General features: G+C 52.7%; 1 protein-coding gene and 1 pseudogene across 3 annotated transcripts in view; both read right to left on the bottom strand.

Moving 5' to 3' along the window:
• TCEANC2 (transcription elongation factor A N-terminal and central domain containing 2) overlaps nucleotides 1–9,389 on the bottom strand; it is a 31,355-nt gene extending 21,966 nt beyond the window's left edge. The window contains exons 1-2 of one of the 3 annotated variants that reach the window (XM_051999638.1): nucleotides 9,053–9,389; nucleotides 4,446–4,603 (exon numbers count right to left, since the gene is read on the bottom strand). In XM_051999638.1, coding sequence (XP_051855598.1) covers nucleotides 4,446–4,547 — 102 coding nt within the window. In that variant the 5' untranslated portion in view covers nucleotides 4,548–4,603; nucleotides 9,053–9,389. Of the gene's footprint in view, nucleotides 1–1,644; nucleotides 1,987–4,445; nucleotides 4,604–9,052 lie in introns of those variants that run through there. The other 2 variants (XM_051999637.1, XM_051999639.1) reach the window with 2 other exon arrangements.
• Nucleotides 6,587–8,323, bottom strand: LOC127561675 (pre-mRNA-splicing factor SLU7-like; annotated as a pseudogene).
• Nucleotides 9,390–9,469: the final 80 nt, after the last annotated feature.

A 9,469-nucleotide genomic window follows, 5' to 3' on the forward strand; every position in this document is an offset into this window, starting at 1 on the left:
CAGGTGCTCCCCCCCTCACACAGGAGGCCAGCAGGTGCTCCCCCCCTCACACAGGAGACCAGCAGGTGCTCCCCCCCTCACACAGGAGGCCAGCAGGTGCTCCCCCCCTCACACAGGAGGCCAGCAGGTGCTTCCCCTCTCACACTGGAGGCCAGCAGGTGCTCCCCTCCTCACACTGGAAGCCAGCAGGTGCTCCCCTCCTCACACAGGAGGCCAGCAGGTGCTCCCCACCTCACACAGGAGGCCAGCAGGTGCTTCCCCCCCTCACACAGGAGGCCAGCAGGTGCTCCCTCCCTCACACAGGAGGCCAGCAGGTGCTCCCCACCTCACAGGAGGCCAGCAGGTGCTCCCCCCGAGACAGGAGGCCAGCAGGTGCTCCCCCCTTCACACAGGAGGCCAGCAGGTGCTCCCCACCTCACATAGGAGGCCAGCAGGTGCTCCCCCTCTCACACAGGAGGCCAGCAGGTGCTCCCCTCCTCACACTGGAAGCCAGCAGGTGCTCCCCTCCTCACACAGGAGGCCAGCAGGTGCTCCCCACCTCACACAGGAGGCCAGCAGGTGCTCCCCACCTCACACAGGAGGCCAGCAGGTGCTTCCCCCCCCTCACACAGGAGGCCAGCAGGTGCTTCCCCCCCCTCACACAGGAGGCCAGCAGGTGCTCCCCACCTCACACAGGAGGCCAGCAGGTGCTCCCCACCTCACACAGGAGGCCAGCAGGTGCTCCCCACCTCACACAGGAGGCCAGCAGGTGCCCCCTCTCTAGTTTGCCAACAGAATAAGGCCAGAACAGAAGCAGCAGGAGCTATACCCCGTGCTGAGTGCCCCCAGGAGGCCCCCTGGGCCAGCAGGTGCTCCCCTCCCACACAGAAGGCCAGCAGGTGCTCCCTCCCTCACACAGGAGGCCAGCCGGTGCTCCCTCCCTCACACAGGAGGCCAGCAGGTGCTCCCCCCTTCACACAGGAGGCCAGCAGGTGCTCCCCACCTCACATAGGAGGCCAGCAGGTACTCCCCCCTTCACACAGGAGGCCAGCAGGTGCTCCCCCCGAGACAGGAGGCCAGCAGGTGCTCCCCCCTTCACACAGGAGGCCAGCAGGTGCTCCCCACCTCACACAGGAGGCCAGCAGGTGCTCCCCCTCTCACACAGGAGGCCAGCAGGTACTCCCCCCTTCACACAGGAGGCCAGCAGGTGCTCCCCCTCCTCACTTAGGAGGCTAGACAAGGTGCTCCCTGTGCTCCTAGAGCTTGCATACCTATAGGAGCTGGAAGGAGGGCTGGGGAGCCGGGGAGAGAGAAGGTGGCTGCCAAGGAGACAGGAAAGCATCAGAGAAGTGAGTGGAGAGGGGCTGAATGAGCACACTGGGTTCTCTTAAAAAGGAGGCCAGGCCAAGGGCATCACCAACCAGGAGTGGTGCCTCAGGGCAGGAGCTGGCGGGGGAGGGGGCCTTGCCCAGGCCTAGCACTGGGCTCCAACACTGGGGAGCTGGAGGAGCTCGAACAAGTCGGGGAGCCGCATTAAGCTGCCTCTAGGGGCCAGGCCCAGCCCCAGTGCACACGGAAGCCCCTGAGCTCGAGAACGCCTTTCTAGCTGGTGGAGACCATACAGAGCTGGAAGCAGGAGGAAGCAGGGGGCAGGGCAGCGAGCACCTGGCACCTGGGCACGGGACAGCCCCTGAGAATCCGCCTGAGGGCACCCATCAATAAGCTGGAAATGGTGTTCTCCCAAGAGCATGGCCTATCTGCAGACCCCGAGGGCTCCATGGAAGGTCAGGAGGGCAGCCCCTGAGCCAGAGGGTCCCCGTAGGAAGAACTGCCACCTGGGGGTCCTGGCCAGTCCTAAGGCTCATGGACCAGGGTCTGAGGTAAGGTGATTTCCAGGGGGTAGCAGGGCACTGGACGTGCCGCCCCTGGCTCTCTCGGGCGCCTTCTGGCTTGGCTAGACCAGCAGTTCATTGGGGAGGAAGCCCCTTCTCCCGGGGAGCTTCCCCACTGACAGCTGCAGACCAACATTCCACTGCTCTTGGAACTCCTGGGCCCAACAGCCAATGAGTAACGGTTGGCCAGCAGTTGGTGGTGGTGAGGAGGAAGGCGGGCCCTTTCCGGCAGCCTCGGCCCTGCCCCCGGAGCTGACACTGCTTGGCAATCACCGAGTCGCCTGGCTAGCGTTTCCTGACACGGTGAGGAGCCATGCGCGGGCCCAGGCTTCTCTCTGCCCTTCGTCTACTTCAGCCCTCGCCTCAAATGGCTCTTGGGCACCGGCTCCGGGGGAGGCTTCTCTCTGAGGGACCCAGCGCCCGCAGGCCTTCTCCAGCATGTGGGTACCAAGATAGCGGGCGGCGCTGGGCAGCTCTTCTCCTGCCCTGGGGGAAGCTCCTGGGTCCCACGCCACCTCCCAGATGCCCTTTTGAGCAACATTCTCCTCCATGCTTCTTAGGTAGACCAAGACCAGAGAAGTTAGGGCCTGCTGGGCGTCACTCAGTCCCCTTTGACCTGGGGTCGTGTACAAGTTTCATTTGTCAGCCAAGGGGTGTCCTCACGTGCAAACCTCCCAGAGGCGGCAGGAGAAGAGGATGCTACCAATGGCTTTTGTCCTGGGGCAGAGCCCTGGAAGAGCTTCCCCAGCCCAACCCCACCCCCTCTCCCATCTCTTCCATTTGGGGCCCACTGTTTGAACTGATGTGCCAGCACGATGCCCTGCCCTTGCCAGCGCTAGCCTCGGCCCCTCCACCAGGCACTTTTCGCCAAAGCAGGTTTTATTTTAACCCGGTGTGAGGCAGCATTTGCTACTGTGCTCACTTTAGCTCCCAAGAAGCTTGCTGGGGGGGGGGGGGGGGGGCGGCGTAGCCTTCAGGGGTCCAAGGACAGCTGCAGGATCTTTGGCCCCACTCGCACTCAGGCAGGAAGTCTTCTCCTCTCCTGTTCTCGGCAATTCTAGACCCAAAGGCCTTCTCTGTCCCTTCCATCTCCCACCTCAGTGCCTTGGGTCCAATGAGGGATCGCTTCACTGCAGTGCCCAGGACTTGTATATGAGGCATTTTCTGTGGCCCAGGGCCAGGCCAGGAAATCTAACCCACCTTCTGCTGGCCATACCCCCTAAGAGGGTAGAGGTGGAATGGCCCCGGGAGACATGCTTGCTGCCCTCAGGTTCCTGACAGGATCCACTGCAGCCTGCTAATGAGCTAAAACGAAACACAAGAGGATTCTGAGCGCTGCGTTCCCACGGTGTCTGCCAGGTGATGACACGGACCCTGCACAGCACGTGCCGAACCCCTCGGGGTATGCTGTCCATGGACGCCGCCTTCCTCAGGGAAGAAGAGGGCTCCCAAGGCCAAGGTCAACAGGAAGAGGAGAGGCCGCCTCCTGTAGGCTCCTCAGGAGCAGATGTGACAGTCAGTATCGGGCCTGAGTGACAAAGAAGGAAACTGAGGTTCACGGGGCTCGAGGGCGCTCCCTAGAAGCCCAACGTCTGCTGACTCTCCATTTAGCCTTCTCCTTGCCTGCACGGCCACGCTGCCTCCAAACAGACCCTAAGCGGGCCAGCACACAGGAGGGGCCCAGAATGGAGATGACAGGATCCATCGGGCACCACTCTCATTCGTGCAGATGCTTTTCTCGTCCCAACGGACCGGAGACGAGCTGCAAATGTGAAGCAAGGGTCCCCAAGAGCTGAAGCCGAGAGAGCCAGAAGTGTGGAACCATCACATCTAAGGGCCTCCTGATCTCCCTGGTGGATAAGGACTGTGGCCTCCAGAGAGCTGAGGGATCTGCTCCGGTCTCACTCCATGGGCAGCTGGTCCGACCCAGCTCCAGGGGCCAGGAATCCAATGTTCTTTCTCCACAGGAGCTTCCGGCCCTGGCTCCCATACGGCCTGCCTTACTAAGAGTGACCCTGGGTAACTTAAGCCTCTGTTCTTGGATCAAAAAACCAGATGGGAACAAGTCCCTGCCTGACCTGCTTTTCAGGACCTGAGAGATCATTCCTGCAACCTCTGCTGCACCTCTGAGTCAGACATTTATGGAATACTGACCAGGGCTGGAATCAAGTGTTCTGTCTGCGGCAGGCTGTTGAGTATGGATGTCCGGTGTTTTAGGAGAAGAGAGAAACGAGCGGAAGAAAACTAAGTAAAGGGTATTGCAACAGTACAGAGAGGAGGTGACGAGAAGAGGGGGCCAAGAGATGTTGCTGAGGGAGAATCAACACAGTCTAGCAACTGACTAGACCTAAGAGTTGAGAGCAAGGAAAGTTGAGGAGCCCGAGGTGGCCGAGCCAGGAGCTGTTCGGCCTAGCTGGGAAGTCTGAAAGAAGGGCCTGCGTGCTGAGTCCGTTGTGCAGGGCCATCAGGAGCCCAGCCTCCCCAGAGCTCGGGTGGCTGGGCCAAGGATGACCATCCTCCCCCATCTGCGTCCAAAAAACCACAACAGCCCCCCTCCCCCCGGCTGCTTCTCACCTTCAGAGACTCCAGAGTAGCCTGCTTGTAAACCTTTTCTGCAGAACCTTTCTTCTGAGGGTTGCTGGGAGGCAGAGGTTTTCGAATGACAAATTTATCCATTTCCAGGGATTTCCTGATCTCTAACACCCGTCAGGAAGGGGGCTGTCCTCAAAAACCTATCAATAATACAGCAGTGGGTGAGAGACTGTTTACGGAGGGTACAGATTAAAGAGATGCGTACGATAAACACCTACAGATCTGCTACTGCCAATCTCCACCATCCCAGCCTGAGTTCATAGGGGTTTTCCTCATACTTGGAGAAGGGTCCTAGCTCTTGACGCTTCCTAGCTGTGTGACTGTGGGCAAACTACAAACTCGTCGCCTTACCCCTTAAGTCTTAGTTTTCTCATCTGTAAGATAGAGGTGATCCTCGTACCCCAGATCTCATGACAGGGCATCGCATAAATCTGAGGGCACTGTGTAAAGCAAAATATCATTACCCACTTTCAACAGATGAGGACATCCATCTGCAAAGGAGTGAAGACTTGCCCAGAGGAGACAATAAGAAGCAAAACCAGATTTAATTCTACGGCCAGTGCTGTTTCCATCCTATCAAAGGCTCAAATGAGGTAATGTGTAGAGGGATCTGGCACCCTGTCACATGCTGGCTGGCTGAATGTCTGGTGGGATCATTTCCCTTCAGATCTCTGAGTCCAAGAGAACACTCCAGCATTCTGGGGTTTATAAAAGTTTAATTCTTCACTTAACTCACCCAGGAAGGAACCATATTCCTTTTACACAAAGAAAGGAAACAAGCATTTATTATGTACCTACTATGTGCCAACAACTGTGCTAAGTACCTTTTTTCTCCTTTAATCCTCACAATGTGGGATTGGTAGGTGGGAGGTAGGTGCTGTTATTATCCCCATTTTATAGTTAAGACTGAGGCAAAGGGAGTAAGTGATCTAGCTAAAGTCATCCAGCTAGTGTCTGAAGCCACTCCCAGTATATAGGTCCCAGGAACTGCCTCTAGGGAGAAATTTTACCAAGTCAGACCTAAACTGAACCCATCCATCCATGTCCAGTGCACACCTTCTTCATCCTCTCGTTTCCTTTTTTTGTTTATTTTTCTGGTCATACATATACATTAATTTGTTAAAACACACATTTATGAATCATGTTTGAGAGAGAAAAATCAGAACAAAAAGGGAAAGAGAAAAAAAAAAGAAAGAAAAGTAAACATAGATTTACATTCAGTCTCCACAGTTCTCTCTCTGGATACAGGTGGCATTTTCTGTCCAAGGTATATTGGGATTGCTTTAGAGCCCTGAACCACCAAGAAGAACCAAGTCTTGTCATAGTTGATCATCGTACAGTCTTGTTGTTATTGTGTACAATGTATTCCTGGTTCTGATGCTCTCAGCATCAAGTTCATGTAAATCTTTTCAGGCCTTTCTAAAATCAGCCTCTTCAGCAATTTTTTTATTTTCTATTACCTTCATAGACCATAACTTAATTCCAATTTTTTGGATTAAGAGCCATAAAAAGAGCCATTACAAATATTTTTGCCCAGTGCACACCTTCCAGCAAAGGTGGAACAAAGGCTTCTTCAAAGCTCATCAAGATGACCTGACAACATGACTGTCTTCACCTTGGACAGGAGAATACTAACCATGCTAATGAGGTTCAGTCCTTCTACAGGTAACTTTTGGCTACTCCTGATAATTGTTCCTACACTTGCTCATGAAATCCTTACTATCGTGATTAGAGAATATGCCCATTTTACAGCTGAAGGCATGGAGGTTTAACTGATTTACCAAAGCTCATAAGTTAATAAATGAATTCAAACCCATTTCTTCTGCTCTATTTCCACTACCAGACCACAAAGGATATTGGGCAACAACCCCATCCCTACCAGAAGAGGTCAGAGTGGATGCAGGCTGGGCTTGGAGTCAGCAAGATTGGAGTTCAAATATCACCACAAATATTTCTCGGCTATGCTTTGGGACTTTTTATTGGCTTTCCCTCAAGCTTAGAATTCTCTTCTTCCTCATGTTTCCTGACCTTTTTGACTTTTAGTCTAAACCCCACCCTATCCCCACTCCACTCCTGATCAATTTTATAATACACTGAGCAAATCAGGTTAGATATGAATTCAAATCTGACCTCAGACACTTATTAGTTATGTTGCTACTACTAAGTGCAAAAATCACTTAATCTGTGTCTGCATTTACTTCGTCTGTAAAATAGAGATGATAATAGCACTCACCCCAAAGCGTTGCTAGATTTTATGATACTGTATTTGTAAAGTATCTTGCAAACCTTAAAGCACTACATAGAAATGCTGGCTATGATAATTTAACGCAAGCTCCTTGAAGGCAGGTTATGTTTTGCCCTTGGTGCCCTGGCACACAATAAGCATTCAAGCGTTTGTTGGTTGATTATCACTTCTGGGCAAGGTTACTTTTAAGCTTCAGTTTCCATATATCTAAAATGAGAATAGTAATCACCTTTCAGGGTTTTTGTGAAACTCAAACTATATGTGTTTGTTTTTATGAAAGAGCTGCAGAAATTTATTTCAAAGACCTACAGTAAGAAAAATGAGAATTTTTCAATCTGTTTACCACAAGACTAAAAATATATACATGCTGGTATGCTGCATCTCATTCAAAGTCCAAGGAAAGAAGCCACAGGATCTTGTGGCCACTGATATTTCATCACATATGCTCCCATTTCCTCTTCTATAGGCACATATGTGTTGTTACATGGTCTCTTCATCTCTTGGAGTTACATGAGCTCCTTGCCTCTCGCTTCCTTAGCATTTTATTCCTTTTTCAATTTTTCATAAATTTACTTTTCTTCACAACTATCTGAACTACTCTTCATTTGTTTCTTCTCTGTTTCTCTTGATGAACCTCATCATTTGGATCTATTCATATGCTCTTCTCCCACTACAGCATCAGGAATAGATTCATTTGCATTACTGATTGCCTTCCCAACTTCTCTGGTACAGTAAGAAAAGTTGACATAGGAGTTGTCCACCATCTATTTTTTTTCCAATAGGAACCCCAGATGTGTGTCTGATTGTTGATCTTGACATCCTCCTCATACTTAGGGCAGGCTAGAATAGCTCACTCTTGTACTTTAATGATTGTTTCATGTCTTGAATATTCCAGTCTTCTGTGTGAGCTAGTAGTAACTCAGAGCCTGGTACATCCAGGTGTTCTTGACCTCCCTACTTCTCTAGGATGCTTTCCTTCTCTGCAACACCAGTTTTGCTGGATCTGCTTGAAGAGGATCTCCAGATCCTCTTGTTCTAAAAGCCAGGCAACCATTTTGCCATTGAAATTCAATCTCCAGCTTATGAAACGAAAAAGTCTCCTGCATAACTAACTTCATCAGGATTCTTTCCCACCTTGGCACAGAAGTCTCTCACTGAATCTTTTTTTTGGGGGAGTCATAGCCGGCAGAAACGTCTTCAAGAACTCTTGAATGCAGACTGAATTCACCTTTGAATTCACCTGAATTCTTGAATTCACCTTTTAGAGAGATAAAATTCTGTTCTGGCACATCAATGTCATAGCATATTTATTCATCCCAGCTTCATTTCTCTCTAAGAATTGGTTGATGTGGGGAATTCACTTGTTCCAGGAAGTTTCTTGAGGCTGATTCTTCCTGTAGCTTCTGTGCTTTCAGTGTAAGCTTTGGCAAAGCCTTCCACATTCTTAATGTGTTCTTGAGGGGTGGCCATTCTACTGATCCCTTTTACCATCATAATCAAACATAAGCTGAGGCTGGATATGCTGCTCTGGTGCTGTGCTAATTGCCCTGAATTTGGCACCAACAGCCCTAGGACTCGCAAAGGCGGCCGGCCCTTGGTGGGTCAGTGCTCCCATTTTGCCCATGCTCCTCTGTGTCTCTTTTACCCCCTCCCTCTCTATAAAGCGGGGTCTCCGATGCTTGCACGGCTCCCTCCACCACATCCCGAGGAGATGGACTACAGGATCAAGGACTGAGATCTCCTTTTGGTACCCTCCCAGCTTTCTCTGGGCTCTGGCTGCTCCTTCCTTTTCCTCCTCTTGGGCTATTCCAAAGCCAGGTCGTCATATCGCCCAGAGAGGCCAGGGTGGATGGGGCCGACTGCGATCCCCACGTGCTCCAAGCTAGATAATATCTGTAGTGTTCTGCCAGCCGTAAAGCGTTAAAGAGAAGCTTTTGCTGCTACTGTAGTTCGAGAGGCTCCCTAACCGATGGGACGCTGCTATTCGGAGTATTAAGGAGTTAGGACCAGGAAACGAACACCCCCAACTGGGAACCAAGCAATGGATAAGGAGCCAATCACTTCTGGAAGTCGGGGGCCTAGCAACGGGCAGCCAATCCCCTAGGGAACCCAAGGGGCCTTAACAACGGGCAACCAATCACCTGAGGAAGTAGAAGATTCTGAGCAACGGATAGCCAATCATTCACCATCCCGAAGGCCCTCAAACCACGGACCTGCCTCAGAACCTCCTCCTCCCTTCCTGGATTCGGAAGCCTCTGGTCTTTAAAAACTGCCTGTAATCCTACTCCCACTCCCCCCTCCCTGGGAAACGCCGGTGCCGCTTCCCCAGCTCAGGCCGACCCACCAGGAAAACCGTTGTGGCGCGCGGGCCCGGACTGCCTCCAGGAATCCTCACTTTACCCGGACGGCGCCGGCGCTAACTCCGGAAGCAAGATGGCCGCACTTCCTGCCGGATCGTGTAGTTCCGTTCGGGACGGAGGCCCCACCTTCTCCCGGCCGTCCAGGCGGAGCAGACTACATTTCCCAGAATGCCTTGACTGGCGACCTGGAAGACGTATCTCGCGAGCCTGGAGCATCTGAGAAGTTCGTTAGGAAGGAGGGAGCGGTGGCCGTGGTTATCCTGAGGTCCCGGAGGGCGGGGCGGAGGCGGGGCGGCGGAGGCGGAAGTGACCGCGGCACCGGAAGGGGGCGGGAAGACGAGGAGGAGGAGGAGGAAAAGGAGGAAGGAAAACAGCCACCTTCAGGGGTAGAGGAGGAGGAG

This window comes from Antechinus flavipes, chromosome 4 (assembly GCF_016432865.1).
Source record: "Antechinus flavipes isolate AdamAnt ecotype Samford, QLD, Australia chromosome 4, AdamAnt_v2, whole genome shotgun sequence".
NCBI classification, from domain to species: Eukaryota; Metazoa; Chordata; class Mammalia; order Dasyuromorphia; family Dasyuridae; genus Antechinus; species Antechinus flavipes.